This window comes from Bos javanicus, chromosome 5 (assembly GCF_032452875.1).
Source record: "Bos javanicus breed banteng chromosome 5, ARS-OSU_banteng_1.0, whole genome shotgun sequence".
NCBI lineage: Eukaryota > Metazoa > Chordata > Mammalia > Artiodactyla > Bovidae > Bos > Bos javanicus.
Genome location: NC_083872.1, coordinates 112,121,060 through 112,143,118, shown reverse-complemented (window position 1 = coordinate 112,143,118; position 22,059 = coordinate 112,121,060). Strand labels below are relative to the sequence as shown.

Genomic DNA, 22,059 nt, shown 5'->3' with positions numbered 1-22,059 from the left:
TAATTTCAAACTATACTGCACAGCTACAGTCATCAAGACAGTATAGTACTGACCCAAAACCAGAGCCGTAGGCCAATGGACAGAACAGAGAGCCCAGGAACTGTCCACTCATGTGGACAATTAATCTACAACAAAGGAGGCAAGAATACAAATGGGGAAAAGACAGCCTCTTCAATAGTGTTGGGAAAACTGGATAGCTACATGCAAAAAAATTTGCACTGTTATGGGGAACGTAAATTGGGGCAGTCACTATCGAAAACAGTATGGAGTTTCCTCAAAAAATTAAAAATAGAACTACCATATGATCTAGCAATTCCACCCCTAATTAGAAAAGATATATGTACCCCTATGCCCATTGCAGTATTATGTATAATAGCCAAAATATGGAAGCAACCCAAGTGCCCATCAATAGGTGGGTAATGATGATTTGGTAAAGACACAATGGGATATTACTCAGAATGAAATCTTGCCATTTGCAACAACATGGATGGATTTGGAGATTACTATACTAAGTGAAGTAAGTCAGCAGACAAGTTTGTAGGGTTTCACTTGTATTTGGAATCTAAAAACAAAAGAACATAATAATAGAAATAGAGTCACAGAGAACAATCAGGTGGTTGCCAGGAGGGAGGGGGTTAGGAGAGAGAAGTTAAGAAGTACAAACTTCCAGTTGCAAAATAAATGAGTCATGGGTATGAAATGTACAGTGTGAGGAATATAGTTAGTAAATGTGTAATATCTTTTATGGTGATAAATTGTAACCAGACATTGTGGCGATCACTTTGAAATGCATAAAAATATTAAATCAATGTTGATTAACAGGAAATTAATACAGAGCTGTATGTCAATTATACCTCAATGAAACTGGAAGAAAATCCCCTTAAACTCATTATCCAAGAAACCACAGTTTCATCATGTAGCTTTCTAGTCTTTTTTTTTAAACTTTTTACTATTCATTTTTGATGTTGACATGTCCTCCATCCTCTGGTTGGTTCAAGTTTAGGATGCACTCACCTCTGGTAGGCAGACCAAACCAACATAAACACTAACATAGTGTTGTAGGACTATCTCAAAAACAAACTCATAGGAAAAACATCAGACTTTCGGTTACCAGATGTAAGGAGTGGGAGCAAGGAGACCTGGTTGAAGGCAGTCAAAAGGTACAAACGTCTTTGGACTTCCCTGGTGGTCCAGTGGTGAAGACTGCACTTCCACTGCATGGGGCACAAGTTCAACCCCTGGTCTGGGAAGTTCTACATGCCGACCAGTTCACCCCTGCCCCTGCCCCCCAAAATGTATAAACTTCCACTTATAAAGAAGATCCAGAGGTACATTGGAGAAAGAAATGGCAACCCACTCCAGTATTCTTGTCTGGAGAATCCCAGGGACTGGGGAGCCTGGTGGGCTGCCATCTGTGGGGTCGCAGAGTCAGACACAACTGAAGGGACTTAGGAGCAGCAGCAGCAGGGGTATATTGTACAACATGATAAATACAATTAACACTGTTTATGTGTGCACTTAGTCATGTCTGACTCTTTGTAAACCCACAGACTGTGGCCCAACAGACTCCTCTGTCCATGGGATTTCCCAGGCAAGAATACTGGAGCGGGTTGCCATTTTCTTCTCCACGGGATCTTTCTGACCCAGGAATCGAAAGTGAGTTTACTTCGTCTCCTGCACTAGCGGGTGAAATCTTTGCCACTGCACCAGCCGGGAGGCCGTGATTAGCACTGCTGTATGTTACATATGGAAGTTGTTAGGAGAGTAAATCCCAAGCGTTCTCATTAGAAAATATTTTTAATTAAAAAAATTTATGTTTACTAGGCTTATTGTGAGGTCATTATGCTGTACACCTTAAAATTATACAGAGCTGTATGTCAATTATACCTCAATGAAACTGGAAGAAAATCCCCTTAAACTCATTATCCAAGAAACCACAGTTTCATTATGTAGCTTTCTAGTCTTTTTTTTTAAACTTTTTACTATTCATTTTTGATGTTGACACGTCCTCCATTCTCTGGTTGGTTCAAGTTTAGGATGCACTCAGCCCTGGTAGGCGGACCAAACCAACAGCAGCATCAGGTCTCAGCCTGTTCCCCAACTAACCATCAAGAAGGCTGGCAAGCTCTCCTGGGCTTGGAAAGGAAAATGACCTTCTCTGAGTACTTTCTTCACGTCAGACCCTGGGTTTACATCACTCTTCTGGAGGCACCTAACCTCTGTGCTTCCACTGCAGGACACCAGGCTCTCCTGGCTATCATATGGCACCCCACTCCAGTACTCTTGCCTGGAAAATCCCATGGACGGAGGAGCCTGGTGGGCTGCATGCAGTCCACGGGGTTGCTAAGAGTCGGACACGACTGAGCGACTTCACTTTACTTTCCACTTTCATGCATCAGAGCAGGAAATGGCAACCCACTCCAGTGTTCTTGCCTGGAGAATCTCAGGGACAGGGGAGCCTGGTGGGCCGCTGTCTATGGGGTCGAACAGTCAGACAGGACTGAAGTGACAGCAGTAGCAGGGAAAGAGGGCAGTGACTGCCCAGGTATCTGACTGCAGCTGGCCCCACAGCCTGCCCAGACCCTGATTTCTGGATGGTTCAGATTCTAATTTCTGGTGGTTCAGATCTTAGGGTTTCTTGCATCACTGGTTAACTGAATTCAATCTAATTTTCGAGATGCCATGTTCTCTCCTCAGCCAACCTGCCACCCACCCAAATGTCTTTAATAAAAATGTTAAAATAACAAACTGCACTTAAGAATATATCACAAGTATATAAAAATAAAACCAAAAGAGAATGAAAAAAAGGAAATCCGCCCACTCCAATAGCCCAGAAAGGAAAACCAGCCAAACCACAGATCACTAGCAATCAGAATTGTCAAACAAGACTGGCATTCTATTTCCTTATTTGCTATGAGGAAATTAACTAAAACCCATGGTGTCCAATATCCTGCCCACCCCCCACCCCCTGCCCCGTGTGTGTACTAGCAGCTCTCAGATTGCAGATGCTCTGGTAGCACCTGCTTCCTCTCTGGCAGCCCGTACTGGAGAAGGAAGTAGATGTGTGTCTGAACAGCACTCTGTGATTAATCACTTGGGTCACAGATCTAGTAGTTTCAAACATCCCTCCCAGACTCTCACGAGAGGACTAACAGAGAAATCAAATTGTTTCTGGAGGAATTGAAATGCCACATGGTGGTCCATGCCTGCCGGTCACCCTGAACTGTACTTTAGATTTGACTTTAAGGATCACGTCCTGCTCTTCTTCCCAATAGGTCGAGCTCTTCACCTTGGGCTGCCTTTGATTTGATACACCTGGGGAGGATTCAGCCGCTCCACCCTCACAACACCCCCACTCCTGATTACTAGGTGATCTGAGGGGGAAGAGGAGGGAGAAGCACTAACTCCGAGCAGTTCCGATGTCTGGGCCCAAACCTGCTTTAGACTCTCAACCACAGGTATGGACGGGTCTCAACTGTGTCTCTCTTCCTCATGACAATATTTGAAGCAATGCCAAGTTTTCTCTTACAAGGTCTGAGCCTTAACACTGCTTCACCACTCCTATGTTCTTGGAGGCTGGATCTCGTGTTTATCTCTGTTCCTCAGATGGGGTGTCTGAAACTGAGACACCCCATGAGTGTCTCATCACAACGCCATGAGCCTGGAATATGGAGACTAATGGCTTTGCCCGATACCACTACCATCAACATATCCTAAAACTCTGATCTCACTGGCAACCACTTCTGGTTAATCTATTTTCTTTGGATGACATCTTAATTATCTTACCAAATAAACGCCTTGGTTAACTGTCCTAGTTTTGTGTCATCTGCAAAACTGAGAAATAAGCTTTCTTCCTTTTCATCTCTGCTGGAAAAATATGCAGAATGAGGCAGGGCCCAGGACAGAAGCCTATGGCGTAACAATAGTGCTTTCCTTCCAGGGGGGTGATCGTCCACTCCCTTTCACCTCTGACAGCAGCTGGTTCAGTCAGCTGTCAGGATCAGAGACTGTCAAATGCCTCAATGAGATCAATACATCCAGTTAGCATCTCCTTGACAGACAGCCCTCTCCAAAGAGCAAATGAAGCTGGGCACAACTTCAGCTGAGTCAACCTGAAGATCACATCAGTTTCTTTGACAATTTATCACAGCTCTAAATTTCACTACTTATTCTCATCAAATACAACTGAAATGTAGGTATGTGGCCATAATGAATCACTGAATCCAGATTATTTTGCAAGGCCCAGATAAAACTCACTTTCAGAAGAGAGGACCAAGAATTTGTTCACCATGTTGCAATCAAGTGAACATGTAAAAAGGATTAGACTAGCTGGAAAATGTGCCTTCAAAGAGTAGAGTGCAAACTATGAGCTACATTTATTATGCAAACTTGTGTTGCTGTGAAAAACAGAGTCCAACTACAATGCAATTTATTTCTGCAATGCAAATGTAAGAAATGTGAAAGCACCATGGAAAGAAAAAAAAGTGCCGTATTAATTTACGGTAACAGTTCCTGAAATAAAATATGGCACTAGGGTAATAGTTTTTATGACTCGGCAATAAAAGTTAACAGAGCCAACAATGGTTTTTATTTAATTCTCTTCCAACTCTACAGACGTAATTCTGCCTTCACCTTCATCACACTTTCATATGGTTTTAACAGGGGACACACCTCCTCTTCTAAGAATCTCTGTACCTGTCAAAGAGGAAAGCAAATGCAAGACAGAAGAAAATGTTAAAATTTGAGAAATCTGAGAATCCTTTTTTCAATGCCACTTCATAACACAGAGACTTACTTGGACAAACTTTTATGCTACTTTTATGTTTGAGGGAAGCACACCTTTTTTAGGATCACTAAAGAGACAACCCTAGGGTAGTAGGAGTTGGAAAAGACTTCTCAGAAGACATGATATCTGAGCTGAATCTTAAGGACAAGTAGGAGTTACTTGTAGGGAACACCAGGATGTGAAGAGACGACAGATGTATGGATGTCATGGATGACAAACCACTGAGCTTCTATTTTTTTCAACTCCCTGCAGAAATCTCTCCCTAAACACAGGCAGCTTGCCCCACCAGGCTGCTGCCCACCCAAACCAGCCAGCTGTACCCTTTCCATTGGTCTCACCACTCCCCACCCATCACCAAAGCTAAAATCGTCATGCTTCTTCCTTCCTCCCCTTCACCCAGCTTCCAAGTGACTAACCTACCATTAACAGCCCTCGGACCTGCGCCCTATGTGCGTCTGTCTACCCCAGCCTTGGCTCGGAGCCCTCGTCACCAGCTGCTCACCCGTTGCAGCAGCCTCCTTATTGGTCTTCTCACCTCCAGTTTAAGTCCTTCAAATCCAGTCCATCAGTGTCTCAGATATAAATGACAGGTTCCCATCTGTCTTCTACATTAATCCTAGCTACTCTGGGGGCACCTGACAATCTGGCAACTCTCTCCCATGTTGGACATCCATGCATCTGTCATCTCTTCACATCCTGGTGTTCCCTACAAGTAACTCCTACTTGTCCTTAAGATTCAGCTCAGGTATCATGTCTTCTGAGAAGTCTTTTCCAACTTCTACTACCCTAGGGTTGTGTCTTTAGTGATCCTAAAAAAGGTGTGCTTCCCTCAATTCTTGCATGTACTTGATATCACACTGACCTACTTACAAGCCTTTACCGTTAAGTTTTGAGTTCCCTGAAGATAAGGATTATCTAGTCATCTTTAAAGCACCAGAATTAAACACAGCACCCAAACACAATCTGAGCACCTAGTCTGCACTCAATGAATATTTTTGAATTAGCCCTTGTAATCTTCAAAAGGCCATGAGGAAAAGTGACAAATGTTTACTGAATACTTACTACGCACCAAGCGAGGCCCTTCAGTCCACACTCTGAAATATGTACCTCTATCCCATCAGCCAGTAAAAGCAGGAAGTCAAGACTGAGCCCGGAGCTGCTACTGTGCTGTGCTTAGTTGCTCAGTCATGTCCAACTCTTTGTGACTGTAGCCCGCCAGGCTCCTCTGTCCATGGGGATTTTCCAGGCAAGAATATTGGAGTGGGTTTGTATGCCTTTCTCCAGGGGACCTTCCCAACCCAGGGATGGAACCCAGGTCTCCCGCATTGCAAGTGAATTTTTTACTATCTGAGCCACCAGGGAACCCAAGAATACTGGAGTGGGTAGCCTATCCCTTCTCCAGGGGAACTTCCTGACCCAGGAATCCAACCAGGGTCTCCTTCATTGCAGGCGAATTCTTTACCAACTGAGTTACCCAGGAAGCCCAGACCCGGAGCCACCTGACAGTAAAACCCAGTCTTTGTCCGTTACACCACAGGCTGCAGACCAAAGCAGAGTTCAGAGAAATCCTCAGGGAGAAACGAACGTAAGGCATTCCCAAAATAACCACATTTTAAGTTTTAGATTGCCCTGTGGCTTAGCTGGTAAAGAATCCGCCTGCTATGCAGGAGACCTGGGTTCCATCCCTAGGTTGGGAAGATCCCCTGGAGAAGGGAAAGGATACCCCCCTCCAGTATTTTGGCCTGGAAAACGCCATGGACTGTTTCGTCCATGGGGTTGTAAAGAATCGGACATAAATGAGTGACTTTCACTTTAAGTTTTAGGCGGCAACCTGCCCTGAATTCTAACTAGCCCCGTTCTCATCATACCTCCTATGAAGCAGAAACACAGATTGTATTCTAGGCTCTGCAGCCCAGCAGTGTAAACAGAGCGTGTCTGGGGAGGACTGCAGCCCCCAGAAACGCTCTGAGGCCTACCTGCTGCGACGCACGGCCGGTGAAAGAAGAAGGATCCAGCAAATGGTCCAGCTGGGAGTGGATTGGACTGAAGTAGGCATCGGCCTGGATGCGCTCGATGAGGTCATTGTCACCCCCTTCCTGCTTGACCACGGCAGCTGCCTGCTGCGAGAGCACTCTGATTTTCTCATGGCAATCCTGGGAAGACAGGAGGCACTGGGGTCTCACTAACAGCAGGCATTTGAACGTTGACGCTGTTTATGGCTGGTGCTACAAAGGCCTCTTCTAAAGTTTCATGAACCATCTGCTCTTATGTCCTGCCCAGTTCCTGGCATTTCCCATGGAATCTAAAACCTAATTTCTTCACTGAAAGCAGACTTTTTCTACAAGTGATTAAGCAAGTCACTTTTTAATTAACTGATTTCACCACCATCACCCTCCAAAGATAAGCCTGTTCTGTGACAGCCTGTTGTCACTGTTCTGCACCAACGCCATGACTGAAGGGAAGGACAGAAACACCTTCGTCCACCCTTCTTCAGGGAGGAGAGCAGGACCAAAGGTGCAGTGCTTTCAATTTATGCAGGAGCACGAGGGCTACACACCTGGCGGTTACCCCCGGCTTTCACCATGGCCATGATGATGTTCTCTGTGGCCATGAAAGGCAGCTCCTGCTGAACGCGCCGCTCAATGACCTGGAAGAGTGAAGCGCCAAGAAGGATGCCTCAGGTTACAAAGTCGTACGCACAGTAAGACATAAACTACGACCGAAATCATGCACAGTGGGGACGTGTTCTCCCATGTCCACGAAGAAAGAGGGTAGAGGAATTTGTCTTATTCTATACTGTATTTTTAAGTCTTCTCATACTCCAGAGTATTATTCTGATTTTAAAAAGGGATACTGACTTCATCAGAAAAATTCCTCAAACCTCAGGTTTGCTCCAGTTCGGGGCCTGACTTCAGGAGCTGAGTACAGAATGGAAACAAACCCATCCGCCTCAGGCACCTACAAACGGGCCAGTGGAACAGTCTACCGCGCCAGCCACAGCAAAGCCGATGACTCAGGGTGGCAGACAGTTTTCAGCCAATTCAAAGTGCTGCCTCTTTCCTGGTCTATAAACCGGTCTACGAATTCCACAGACTTGTTCCTGAGAGCTCGTATCACAATGTGGAGAGTGAGCTCTGGCTGGGAAGTGCTCCTCCAACACGCTCACTCCAGAGCACAAGGCCCCACTCCCTGCCACACTCCAACCCCTCCTGAATACTGTGCTTTTCAGCGAGGCCTCTTACTTTGGGGTATACCACCAATCCTTCAGAAATGTTCTGCAACGTATTCAGTACAGTATCTGCAGTGAGAAACGCCTCCGCCAAACAGATACGTCTAGAAAAACAAACAGCCAATTCAGTTATAACTTAAAACAAATAACAATTTCCGTGAAATGCAGGGTGTGCCTCAAGGAGCTGCCCTACTGACGTCTCATGCCAGATGTGCCACTTGGACAATTCCCTTCAACAGCCTCAATATCCTGATGACCCTTGAATCTACCACCTCTTGCCCAGACCACCTGCCCAGGCGCCAGGCCATACACCTATTTGGAGAGTTCCACCCGGCTCATCGGTAGGTTCCGCAAGCCCAGGACTGAATGCAGATGCTTCTCCACTGCCTCCTGCTCAGCTCCTCACCCTACTCTTCCTCTCCTGTAGCTCCTGCCTCAGGAAATGGCACCAGCACACCATCACCATCTAAACCCCCACTCCAGCCAACTGCCCAGGCCAGTCCCCGTGACATCAATTTATATCCACATCCTCTCCAGTCACACTGCCGCCATGCCAGCATGGGCGTGGGTTTTTAAAGCAGCCTCCTAACTTGTTCTGACCAGCATCCTGTCTTATACCTGATTCTCCAAACTGTTGCAGGGTGTTTTAGTGGGCACAGATGACTGGGTCACAGTTTGCTAAAATACAGTCAATGTCTGACTTCCGAATGAGTTCACATGTTTTATTTCCATAAATCCTGGATTATGAACACAATCCAGAGAGTTGGCTTTAACTACTGATCATTTCCTCTCAAGAAATTCCAGCAGAATACAAGCAAAGGACAGTGAATCTGCTTTCAAATAAGTATATACATAAAGTAGAAAGTCACGTGCATGCTGGTACCTTATTAGTAACTACTAATTACTCCTGGCCCATCTTGGACCTAATCAAGAGGTCACTGTGCCAAGATACCACAGCTGACACCACCCGCCATCAGAACAACATCTACTACCCTCGTTTTCAGGGCCCAGAAGGCCCTTCATAAACTGGCTACTTTCCACGAGCATTCCTTGCCACCTCATTTCTTGCCACGGACTTCATTCTCCAGGGCTACCTGACTACCAGTAACTAACTCTCCAAACCGTTCTTTCTCCTGCCTCTGCTTTATCCACGCTTCTGATTTCGCCTCGCTTGTTAACCACCTAGACTTCTTCAGTCTACAGCACCGCCTCCTTGTCAAGCTTCCCTCGACGCCTCCCAACCCCGTCTTTGCCCCCGCAAGGATACCCTGTACAGATTCTAACACGCATCACACTGTACCGCGTTCCTGCCCCCCGGTTAAGACTCCAGGCTCCTATGGACGAGGAGGGAACACAGGGATGCTCTGTAGTCCTGTTGCTCCCAGGCCCTCTGTGCCCTCCTACAGCTTGCCGTGTGTGATGCCCCTTTCACTGACCGGTTGGCACTGTCATCGAGTGTGCGTTCAAACCACTGCACAGATGCCGTCTGCAGGGGGTCCATGACAAGGGCCATCAGGTGCCGGGCCAGGCTGCAGCACCGCTCTGAGCGCATAGGGTTCCGCTTGTATGGCATTGCACTTGAGCCTGCCCGTGTAAAGGACAAGAAGCAAAGGCAGGAAGACCTCAGGGAACAGTGGGAGGCCGAGCAGGCTGCCGGCTGAACTGCTCACACGCGCCCACAAACCCGCCGCATCTCGCGGTGTTCCCAGGTCTCCACACGACACTCACCGATCTGCTGTTTTTCAAAGGGCTCCTCCATCTCCTTGAGGTTTGCCAGGAGTCGTATGTCGGTACAAATCTGAGGGAAGCAGGGGCCAGGCGTCACCCCCATTCTCAGTGCTCGGGGCCCAGGCAGGGGCTAGACTGACGGAGGAGGTGAGCGCTTCGGGTGCTGCCACCGAGCTGACCGTCAGCATGGTAACGCTCTGGGGAGACACCACTAGGACATCACGGGCAGACGGTGGCAAGATGAACTTAAGGGCAATGCAGGACCCAACCCTTGTTTTTCACACATCTTCACTTAAGAGGCTCCCCTGACAGACCCAAATTACGAACAGCGCTATCTGACATCTCTTGAGAGCACGATGAAGTCGGAGCCTGAGGCTGGGGGTCAGTCTGTGTGCCGACTACCCACCGCTGCCTCCACTTACCTTGTGCACCGATGCCCCCAAGCTAGCCAGCACAGACAGCACCTCAATATCTACTTTTCGTGTATAGGTCTGCCCTGTGATGATAAAAGCCCTAGAAATAAATAGAAAGAGCTTTAAGTGAAAATATTTCAAAATGTAACTGTCAGACAAGGGAGCCAACGCAGAGCCTAAGCACAGGCTGGTCTCACTGAGGTGTTAAGTTGCACTGAGTCCAGGACTGTGCTGATTAGTGGCTCCAGGAAGAAACTGCACTTCCCCACCCCACTTTTTACTAAACCTAGGTGGCCGCCCTGACCCAAGGAGGACACAGTCCAGCAAGCCTCTGTTCTGCTGCAGCCCAGTGAAGTGCCTGAAACAAGGAGCCAACGTGGTGGGTTGGGGGGGAGGGGTGAGGGGTGAGGGGTGAGGGACAACTTCCCTCGTGGTCCACTGGCTAAGACTCTGTGCTCCCAATCCAGGGGGCCCGGGTTCGATCCCTGGTCAGGGAACCAGATCCCACATACCACAATTAAGAGTTCACATGACTCAAGTAAGACCCATTGCAACCAAATAAAGAAAGAAAGAAATATTTTACATAAAAACAACAAAAACAAGGAACCACAGGGGAGCCTGGGGGACCTTGAAGCAAACAGACAGACTGAGACCAACCTGTCAGAGGCCTTTAGTAAAAACAAAGCCAAAACAACACAGGTAAGGCTATTCTCCTGAACTCACAGCTAAACAGCTCCCTTTTTTCCTAAAAATTATAAGGAATATATTAGAATCCAGGAAACAAAACCACACCAGAGATAGAAGGAAATGGGCGGAAAGACACAGAAAAGAAACAAACAGCTAAGGCCAAATCTGGAGGGATATTGCCTTTTATTACCTAACAGGGAGGCCGACACTTTCCCCACTCACCTACCTCTTGAATCCTGCCTTTTCTGTCACCATCTTGTCAAGCTGTTCTACCTTGGGAAAAAAAGACATCCCCATAGAAATCCAGGCATGTCTAGTAGGAAAACATTGTGACACGTCATCGTGCCCAGATTTATGCTTTCAGTGCCCTTCCCGTCGAGACTGTGCCCACCCCAGGATCCATCGCTCCCACCAGATTTATGCTTTCAGTGCCCTTCCCGTCGAGACTGTGCCCACCCCAGGATCCATCGCTCCCACCAGATTTATGCTTTCAGTGCCCTTCCCGTCGAGACTGTGCCCACCCCAAGATCCATCGCTCCCACCACCCTGGGGTCAGCTTTCTTTCTGGTGCTCCCACAGTTGGGTCTGCCTCATCCAGGTCACTCTCAAAGCACACCTTTTGGTCATCTCCTTCGAAGAGCTGCAGGAAGCTGGCCTGGGTGCCAGTGGTACCCTTCACGCCTCGGAAGCGCAGCTCATCCTGGACACGCTTCAGGTTCTGGAGATCCATGCACAGATCCTGAATCCAGAGACAGCAACGTTTCCCAACTGTGGTCAGCTGAGCAGGCCTGAACACAACCCAAAGAGAACACACAGAAGTCTCAAACCAATGACTTGTTTCATAAAACCTTCGTTGCTTCTTCTAATAATCACTGTTACCCATGGGAAGGGAAAGAATTAAAGTGAAGACAAAACAAGAGCTAAAAAGCTTAAGCAAATACTAGTTAAGCAGATTCAATGTCATTTATAAGTATTCAAAGGTTATAAAACTAAAGGGCCACTAGCATAGCTCTTGCTTCATCATCAAGAGGCACTATAAGGGCAGAGACAATGTCTGCTTTGTTTGTCCTTAGATCTTGGCAAGAAATACACACATAACAAACGCTTGCCAAGCATCTAATGTGTTGCTGGTATTGGAAATACAACAAAGAACAGAACAGACCAAGTCCCTGTCCAGTGGAGCTCAGATTGTAGTGTAAAAAAGTAAACAAGCAAGATAACTGCTCATTTTTAAAATGCTATCAAAAAGTAAAACAAGGACACTGGAGACCGTGACTCTAGACCGGCAGGAAAGAAAGGACTTTGGAAAGAGTCAAGACCTGATGAAGACCGAGCTGAGCCGCAGAGAACCACCTGGACACACGCACAATCAGAGGACTCTAACTGAACAGCTAATGGCTTTGTCTTCAGTCTAAATCAATGCCAGCCAACAGCAGGTCTGTTTATAACATAAAACGTGATTATGAATAAACTATAATAAAGCCAGAGTTCTAATAGATTACCTAACCTTCTCTATTAGGCGAATGATACTGACAGCTGGCGACAGGAAGGCACCCCACTAAGAATGTCCAAAGCAGACACATAATCCCCAATTAATCTTTAGGTAGTTTTCCTTAGATTATTGGTATAATAAAGAAAAGAAATTTGCGTGGACCTATTCATAGCAGCCTTACACGCAACAGCAACAGAGCGGGAACAATCCAAATGTCCAGCAACTGGTGAACAGATAAAAGGTAGCGTATCCACATAATGGTATGTTATTTGGCTGTAAAACACATTAAGTAATGACACATGCTACAACATGGATGAACACTGAAAATGCCATGTTAAGTGAAATGAAGCCAGTCATAAGGAGATGAGTACTGCACGATTCTACTTGATTGAAGTGTTCAAGAGACAAATCCACAAACAGAAAACAGATTTGTGGTTGCCAAGAGATAGGGAATGGGGAGATGGGAGGGACTCCTAAAGGGTACAGGTCTTTTGAAGGGGAGGTGATGGAAATATTCTGAAATTACACACTGGTAATGACTGCATAAACTCTGTAAATATACAAAAAATGGTGAATTTTATGGTACATCAGTTGTATCTCAATAAAGCTGTTTCTTTTTAATTGCAGGGACTGATCCATTCTGCGGTGAGATCTATGCATCAGTACCATTTTCTGAGTTCCTAACACCTGCCAACTGTGGCAGCAGACACCTCTCATTCCACCATCCCCAAAGGAATACTGGAATGGCTGTATTCCCTGAATACTCTCTAGCAGATGCCGAAGAAGGGTTGCAACACAGATGATGCCAGGTGTGGAGGGAGCCAGCACAGAGGGCAACCTTTGTCATGGCTCAGCCACAAACACAGAGCAACAACCCCCTCACATGAACAAATCCTTCTGGTTTCTGCAACCAATAATGTAGGCCCTAATTTTAAGGAAGGTTAAATTCAACTCAATAGGCTTTCCTAAGCTACAGGAGATGATATCCTTGTTGCCATAGCAATACCTACCCCGTCAAAACATAAGGCAGATGCCAATACACCACGACTCAAATATCATCACCTGAAACCTGCCACTAGCAATCCAAAAATGACATCATCGGCTTTAAAAAAGGGTTTTACTTGGTAATCATAAAAATGCTTGCACATTAAAAAAAAAAAGGCCAGAGTAATCAGTATTTACATCTTGGTGCACCTTCCAATCTCTGTACAATTTACATGCTGCATTCCCATGCTTTTACACATGCATTCCCATGTCTTATTAATCTAACAAGCATCATTTTCCTGGCTGTGTATTATTCTAACCTATGTATATACTACAGTCGTATTTAAGTATTCTCTTATCCTTAGACATTTATAGATTGTTTCCAAGGCTACCATCATAAATAATATTATAACAATGATCTTTGTACATACAGCTTTTTCCATAATTTGGATTACTTGCATTAAATACTCAAGAATGGAATCACTGAATCAAGAGCACCTTCTTGAGAGGCAGAGTGGAAACAGATCTAAGAAGGGAGCAATCAAGAGTGTCCCCTTCCTGGGGCACAAGGCTGGGAGAGCCCCTCTTCTTCCCACTCACGCCACAGGAAGATGCCCACCTGAACTCTGGTCCTTCATAGTGACCCCAACTAGCCATCTGTTATCCTGACCTGGAGAACCACCGGGGCTGATTCTACCAACCAGCACTGATTCCGGAGTGGGAAAGGAAGGATCAGGCCCTGTGACCTAAACAGGATCTGCTTTCCAACCTCCTCCCTACCACTAAAAGATTTCCCTGTAGGCAAAGGGGATACCAGAAGTGTTAGAGTAGTAACAGCAACAACAAAAAGAGAACACTTTCTGAATACATAACTGTATACATAGTTTTCAGTGAAACGAACCATTAGGTTTACTCTCTCAGCAGTACAGCTTCTAAGGTAGGTATAAGCTTCATTCCTCATAGGCATCCCAAGTGCTTATATTTTGAGTTTTCTTAACTCAAGGTTACCATGGAGAAGGGAGAACTGAAGGAATAAATGGAAGCTGAATGCCCATAAATAAGCCCAACCCCCAAGAGATAACCCTCTCACTTACTGGAAATGTGTGAAACCTAAGGTGGGGAGATCGGCTTGTTCCTTGGCAAAGTCGGCAAGCCGAGAGATCACCCTGGCAAGCTGCAACGAGACGGTGTGGGAGAAAGGTGAATTCAGGCTGAGCACTGCATAAACAGGAACTAAACCTGGAGACAAATTCATCTACAATTACACTTCCAGCTCACAGAAGGCAGAGGCCACATTTTTCCATCTTTGTATCTTAAAGTACCAAACAACATTCAAAAACTGAGTTGACTACCTAAAATGCCACAAATTATTTCTGCATAGTTTTAACACCACTGGCATGCTCATAAAGAAAAACAAAATCATAATCTGACCCACACATTCCAGCAACATGCTGCTGGTTACACTTCCCTCACTTAAAAGGCTATGCTTTAAAAGCACAAACTCATACAGTGTTTTAATTCAAGAAGAGACAATTAGTTCTAGAGATGTGATCTAGGATCATTCATCTGAGTACACAGTAACTTATTTAGATCTATACTGTGCTGATTTATTCAAGGTGGTGCCCATCTCCTGTCACAGGGAATCTTAGGACTGGCAGGAAATTCGTCAACTTCTTACCTTTGGCAAAAGCAGGTCAAATGCATTTCTGAGAATAATCAGGTCCTGCAAGGGAAAATGCAGTGGTCTGACATTAATCAGCTTTGCCCAAATGTTATGACCTAACACGTTACGGCCGTCACATCTGGGTTTCTTAGCTAGTTGCCTAACTTACTTTCAGCAATACACTGTGCAAGTCAGAAGCTGCTAAAAGAACTCTTCTGATTATTGCCTTAAAAGCCTACCAACTGGGAGCGCAGTACTGCTAGGATCTATAAGCACAAAGCCTTTATACTTATAAAGCTCTATTTATGGGGTATCTAACTTAACTGGAAAATGGTAAGGGGCAGCCCTGTCATGAATATGACAAAGATGTCCAGGTCAACAGGGTTTATATCTTCCCGGACAATAGCATTTGAGTTTCTGAGAAGACTCCACAGGGCACATTCCATTAGTCTCTGCTCCCTTCTCTTTCCATGTCTGTCATTGCTAACAACAAAAAAGGCATGAACTAAAGGATCTAGGTTCAAGAAATTTAACGCTGTTCTTGGGGGAGTGAGATGATGTAAGTGTTGCAAGCAACTCCAACACATGCTTGAGACGGTAACTGTTGAGCCCAACTACACGCTGGATACTTTTAAAAAGCCTACTCCAAGTTAGAGGACTGCTCTTCTCCCATTATCTGACTCACTAATTATACACAGATGCCTTTAATTATGTACCACTTTAGACAAAAAAAAGTTATATGGGGGCAACTTAAAAACTACTGGCTTCTTTCTGAACTGGAAGTGTATCTGGATTCTAACTTCTAGTCCCACGGGTGCACTGTGACTAGGGCAGAGGTTTGGAGTCATTCTACCCAGGGCTGTATACTTTCCAGGTTGGGCAAGTTCTTCAACCTCTTTAAGTTTCCTCATCTGTGGAGGTGGGGATTATAAAGCCAGAGCCAAAGACTATATATTCTGCATCCATTTACGTGAAATTTCGAGAAGACACAACTATAGACACAAAAAGCAGGTCTCAGTTGTTTGGGTCTGGAAGCAGGAGTGGGGACTGATGGCAAACAAGCAAGACAGACCGTCTTGGGATGAGGGGTGTGTTCTAAAACTAGCATGTGGTGAGGCTGAATGTTGCATAAATTTATTAAAGCTCACTGAACTATCCATCTAAAATGGATGAATTTATGGTATTAAATTATACCTTAATAAAGTTATTTAAAAATGGAGACAACAGCATCTATTATGCCTGTTGTGATGAAAAAATGAATACATATGAAGTGCTCACCTAGTAAACTTTTAGGAAAATGCCTGCTTGTTACTTTTTCATGTTTGACTATGAGACACTTTTGCTAATTAAAGGATTTAAGAATTATAATGCAATTACCTTTTCTTTTCAGAAGTCAAAGTTAAGAGTTATAAAGGACTTTGGAAAGAAAACCCCTTTGGAAAAGTACTTTGGCCACTAAAATGCTAAGCTTTCAGCTATGTCCAGCATACTGATGTATATAGGCAGTATCTGTACATCATTTTATGGAGGTCATTAGGGGTTTACAGTTTAGACTGGAAGGATACCAAAAGCAGAAAAATCCTGAGCGCTGAGATCCTAAGACCTATGGACTCACTTCCTAAAATGGACAAAATCAATTAAAATGTATAAAGATATTATAAAGCCTGAGTCCTAGGGGACACAGAACAGCATGGGCTCCTACCGTATTGTCTCCCACATAGCAGGAGGTGGCGCCAAGATGGATAATGCTGGCGGCTTTGGGGCAGCAGTGGGCAAACGTGTGCACGTGGGCCATCACATCATGTCGCAACTGCTTCTCCTCTTCAGCTGCCATCCTGAAGTCAATGTTGTCCAGGTTTGATTTCATCTCCTGGATTTGTTCATCTGTGATAGGCAAACCCAGTGTCTGCAGAACAGGCAAAATAAAATGAAGTTACTTCTTATGTCACATCATTTGAACGGAAATGACAGTAAAAAAGAAAACTGATTCATGTTAGTGTTTATGCCCTACCTTCCAATTCTTAAACTAAAATTTGGAGCAATTAAACTAAAAGGACATGGGGAGGAAGAGACAACTATCTTTTTAAAATTCTGGCTGCGCTGGGCTTTTGTTGTGGCACGGGGGCTCTTTTTGAGGGCACGGGCTCAGTAGTTGCAGTGCTCAAGCTTAGTTGCCCTGCTGCGTGTGGGATCTTACCTCCCTGACCACGGATCGAACCTGCATCTCCTGCAATGGAAGGTGGATTCTTACCCACTGGACCACCAGGGAAGTCCCCAGGAAACTTTCTAAATGAATCATGGCAGTTATATTCTAAGTAAACTCCAATATACACAACAACGTAGTCCTGATTTCTGTTCCTTCTGCCCCGACACCTCTGCTCACTCCCTCACAGGTTCTGGTCTCTGGGCTCAAATGCCATCGCCTCAGAGAGGCTTTCCTGACATCAGTGTGAAACACCCTTCTTCGGTGTCACTCGCTATCCCTTTAACCTGGTTTTATTTAGAGCACTTACTGCCATATGACATTTTTATACATCTTTTAGCCTGTCTCTCCTCTCTAGAATGTATAGACTCCCTGAAAGGAGAGCTTTGTGGTATTTATTGCTTAGGCTCTTTAGTGCTTGGTTCTTAAATGCCCAGAGTGTGGGATCCCGGCCACAGCTTTATATCCGATCTAGATGGATTTAGTCAGAGAAACCAAAATTAGCAACACTGTTAGTAGCTCTGCCAACGAATTATGTGCTGCGAATTCAGTGCAACTGAAAGCAATTCCAGGAGATATTAATGAGAAAATAAACACATCAACATCTTACATTCATCCATCACTGAATAAAATCAGGCTGACAAAAAATAGCTGGCAGCCCACAGGCAGCTCGGAACCCTGGAGCCAAGTGCTGAATATGTACATTGGTGAATTTTACCCAAACCTCACTTCAAAGTCCCAAGGCCTGGTCCTGAGAAGGAGCTCACATCTTAAGACTTATCTAGTCAGATGTGGCTATTTACATTTAAACTAGTAAAAATTCAATTCCTCGGTCACATTACATCTGGCCAGGCTGCCTTGGATCTTTGAGCGGAGACATCGTAGGGCTCCTCCTAAAACAGAACAGCAGGGGGCAGTGTGGTCAAATTGCTTCCTCCCCAAGCAACGCATCTTCTCAAAATCCAAGGCGGACGAACTTTCTGCGCTTGCCCTAGTCTCTTATTCCTCAAGTATTTTTTTTTTAAACTATTAAATTATTATGTACTTCATGCTGTTCATTTTGACACCCTAGCTAATAGATAATACAGACTCAGGAGATATCAAAATTGCATGCATTTCAGGCAATGTGTAGACTGGGCAGAGGAAAGGATACATACCGACTCTACATTTCAATTCCAGCTTTAAGTTCTTACAAGCTATGGTGACTGGCATCAGCCTCATCTACACGGAGTACCAAGTAAAACAGAAAACAGAGTAGATGCTGCTGCTGCTGCTAAGTTGCTTCAGTCGTGTCTGACTCTGTACGACCCCATAAGGTAACAAACCACAACACACTTCATGTCCTGATCTATTATTGTTATCCGAGCTCTGTGTTTATGAAATCTGTGCCTTCATTTTATCCTCTGTAAAACAGGAATCACATACTTATAAAGAATTGTTTTGAGAATTAGTAAATTATTTTTTAAGGTCTTCAAACTGCTTAGCACACATAGCAGGCACTGTAGAAATGTCTGCTAGCATTTAAAAATTTTTTTATTGGAGTATGGTTGATTTAAAAGAATGTGTTAGTTTCAGGTGAAAAGCAAAATCAATCAGTTATCATATATCCATCCACTTTTTTAGATTCTTTTCCTAGATAAGCCATTACAGAGTATTGTGTCTGCTAGTGTCATGTACTACTTTATTTCTTGAGCAAGGTGATAGGAAGGGGGTAAAATTTAGGAAGAAAGTTTTCTGTTCGGGGACCCTATACCTTGGTCCTAGGTAGGTACTCAGATTGTTTCTGAGGTTACTAAATGTCATTTCGGAGAGGACTGCCATCTTGCTTGTTGTGGCATTTTCCTCGGAAACTTTATAGCTCTCTGGATCACTCTCAGCTTCCTTCAGCGCTTCTGTGAAGATCCTTCTGGGGCTATTTCTGAAACCGCTCGGCAGAATACCTCTACATGAAGCTCTCAGAACCCATAACTCGCATCTAATAACCCCCTACCCTGATTCTCTCTCCCCAGAGACAAAAAAAGGCAGTCTAGTGAAGAGGAAACAATGGCCCAGGAAATGTGTATTTTGCAGTGACAGCTCTCTGATTACACAGAGGCATGTGGAGGGCGAGGTGGCTGGGCGTTCAGTCAGGCTTTGCATGGTCACGGGTTCACACCCGGGTTCCTTTATTTATACGAGAGTGCTAACTTGCTTCAGTCATTTCCGACTCTTGGCGACTCCATGGACTGTATAGCCCGCTCTCTCCATCGGATTCTCTAGGCAAGAATACTGGAGTGGGCTGTCATAATGGTTAGAAGCAAATATCTCAATGGCACATCATCGGGGCTTGGTCTTCTCTTCTATAACGTGGGAAACCTCCCCCTAGTTTGCAAAGTCTTTCTGGGTTAACCGGGTAAAGACGTGTGATGCCGGGAGCCGGTGAGGCATTCCACTCGTGACAAAGGTCATGAGGAAGGAGGCTCGGCATACGCAAAGGCGGGATCGAGCCTCAGGAGTCCGCCCGGATATTCTCGAGCATTTTCCCCCAAAAGACCAGAGTCTGCCTACTTTATTGCTTTGTGCTCTCACCTCTGACTTTACTGGGGGCTGTCCCCTACCACCATCTCGCTCTCTCTGTCAAAGAGTTAACTTACAGCTCCAATTAATAAAGTTCCTGGGCAATTAGGAGTGTTTAAATCCAAACCCCTCAGATGGCTCTCTAACTCGCCTGACAAGTTTACCCGGACTCCTGCAGCTGTGCATACGATTGTTTACAGTCTCCTAGCCTCCAGAGGCACGGGAAGCTTAAGATATTCAAATAGCTTAGAGCCTCTCAGAGAGTTAAAAACTGTCAGAATAAACTAGTAAAGGATTTCATTGATGAGTCAATGCTTGTTGCCAAGTTTTCACATCCCCTGAATTGTATCCTTGAATGTGTATTAATTAATAGTTGGTATATAGAAAAAATAAGTAGTGGCCTTGGTGTTAGTAACTTTAGACCCTTAAGGTAATAAATTCTTTTCTTTGTTGTAAGCCCATTACACATCCGCCCTATAGGAATGCAATTTTATCTTTGGAAGATGGCGCCAAACCTTAAAATAATTACTCTTAGAGAAAATAAGTCTTTGTCGATAAGTCCTTGTCAAGAGTCATAAAATGTTAGTAGGCCTTCTGGCCAGAAGATGATGTAAATCACCTAAACCATTTGTATACGATAAATTTGCAGGAAAGAAACGTTGGTTTTTGATAAGAATCAAAGACTGCTGACTTTGCATCCCCTATTATCCTCTATGTGTAACTTAGGGTATAAAAGCCCCTGTTGAAAATAAAGCTACGGGCCTTGCTCACCAACGCTTGGTCTCCCCATGTCATTCTTCCCTTTAACTTCCAGCTGAGTCTCCATCTGGAGCGCGGAACCCACCACGCTTACTAATTATGCCTGGGCTTCTAAGACCCACTCGAGAAGGTGTCTAGGGTGAGGCACCTTCCGCTATTCGAGAGGGCGCCTGCGGCCTACGTAAGTGGTGCAAACTTCTTGTCTTTAAGTTTTATTGCTCTCCCGCGTAAACCAAGCTACTCAGCTTCTTTTCTCCACTGAATTTTCCTACTGAGCTATCCTCATTCTATCATTCTTTATATCTCTAATTAGCATATAAATAGTCGCCTAGGCCGTCTCTCCTTCGAATACCCTGGATCAGCTGGGGCTGGTCCCCAGCAGTGTACAGAAGCCAGCACAACGGCACGGAAGGAGTACTCAGCGGTGCACTCCTACAGGAACCGCCAAAACTTACTCCCGGAAACGGTAAATGGACTTCTCGCCGCCCACCGTCCGCCTCCAACCCTCCACCATTAAAACATGTGAGATAACAGGGAGCGACTGCTGGGCCTCCTGCCCTGGCCTTCCTGGGGCCGTTCCTCCGGAAAGGGAACACCTGGCCGAAAATAGCGGGGCAGCTGCCGGGGGAGGCTCAGCCCGCTCTGTAAGTCCCAGCCTGGCACGTGCGTTACCTGCTCGGCCTCCGCCAGCCACAGCCAGAGCTGCCGCCAGGTCCGGAATTTGTACTTGTCGCTAAACAGGAAGCACATCTCCGGGCTAGCATAACGGGAAGCAAGCGGCGAACGGTAGCTGTCATGCCCGCAGGCCGCCTCCCGCCCGCCACGGTCACCCGCCGCGGCCATCCCGGGCTCTAGACCCCGCCGAAGCTGACAGGGTCAGCGAGGGCGGAAGGGGAAGTCTGAGGGCGGGACTTCCTCCACTTGGTTCCACCCCTGGGGTTTCCGGGAGACCCGAGCCTTCAAGGCTGCTGGGGTTAGGCTCTTTGCTGCTGCTGCTGCTGCTGCTGCTGTCGCTGCTGCTGTCGCTGCTGCTGTCGCCTCAGTCATGTCTGACTCTGTGCGACCCCATAGACGGCAGCCCACGAGGCTCCCCCGTCCCTGGGATTCTCCAGGCAAGAACACTGGAGTGGGTTGCCATTGCCTTCTCCAATGCATGAAAGTGAAAATTGAAAGTGAAGTCGCTCAGTCGTGTCCGACTCTTAGCGACCCCATGGACTACAGCCCACCAGGCTCCTCCATCCATGGGATTTTCCAGGCAAGAGTACTGGAGTGGGGTGCCATTGCCTTCTCCACGTAATCTCATTAAATCCATGTGAGGGTCCTGAATTGTTCAGGTATTGTTAAATAATACACTACTCTCCAGTGCGGAGTAAGTGCTCAATAAATGCCCGCCATTATTCTAATCCCCATTTTTCAGGCATGGGGAGGTTGACCGTCTTGAGATAGCTCGTGTGGATAGAAGGGCACGAGCTAGGAGTTAGGGCAAGAGCTAGGAGTTAAGTGTAGGGGACAGGCTCCAGGCTCCCAGTTCTTACCAGATTCAAATGTATTCTTTCCTT

At 45.7% G+C, this 22,059-nt stretch overlaps 1 protein-coding gene across 1 annotated transcript; it reads right to left on the bottom strand.

Moving 5' to 3' along the window:
• Positions 1–4,565: 4,565 nt before the first annotated feature.
• ADSL (adenylosuccinate lyase) lies at positions 4,566–21,400 on the bottom strand. The gene is made up of 13 exons (XM_061418613.1): positions 21,173–21,400; positions 16,685–16,888; positions 14,998–15,042; positions 14,414–14,493; positions 11,460–11,631; positions 11,070–11,116; positions 10,166–10,256; positions 9,744–9,813; positions 9,452–9,599; positions 8,029–8,119; positions 7,344–7,433; positions 6,763–6,939; positions 4,566–4,695 (listed from the first exon to the last, which is right to left on the bottom strand). Exons 1-13 carry the CDS (start codon positions 21,341–21,343, stop codon positions 4,609–4,611), a joined length of 1,473 nt encoding a protein of 490 aa, XP_061274597.1. The 5' UTR covers positions 21,344–21,400; the 3' UTR covers positions 4,566–4,608.
• Positions 21,401–22,059: the final 659 nt, after the last annotated feature.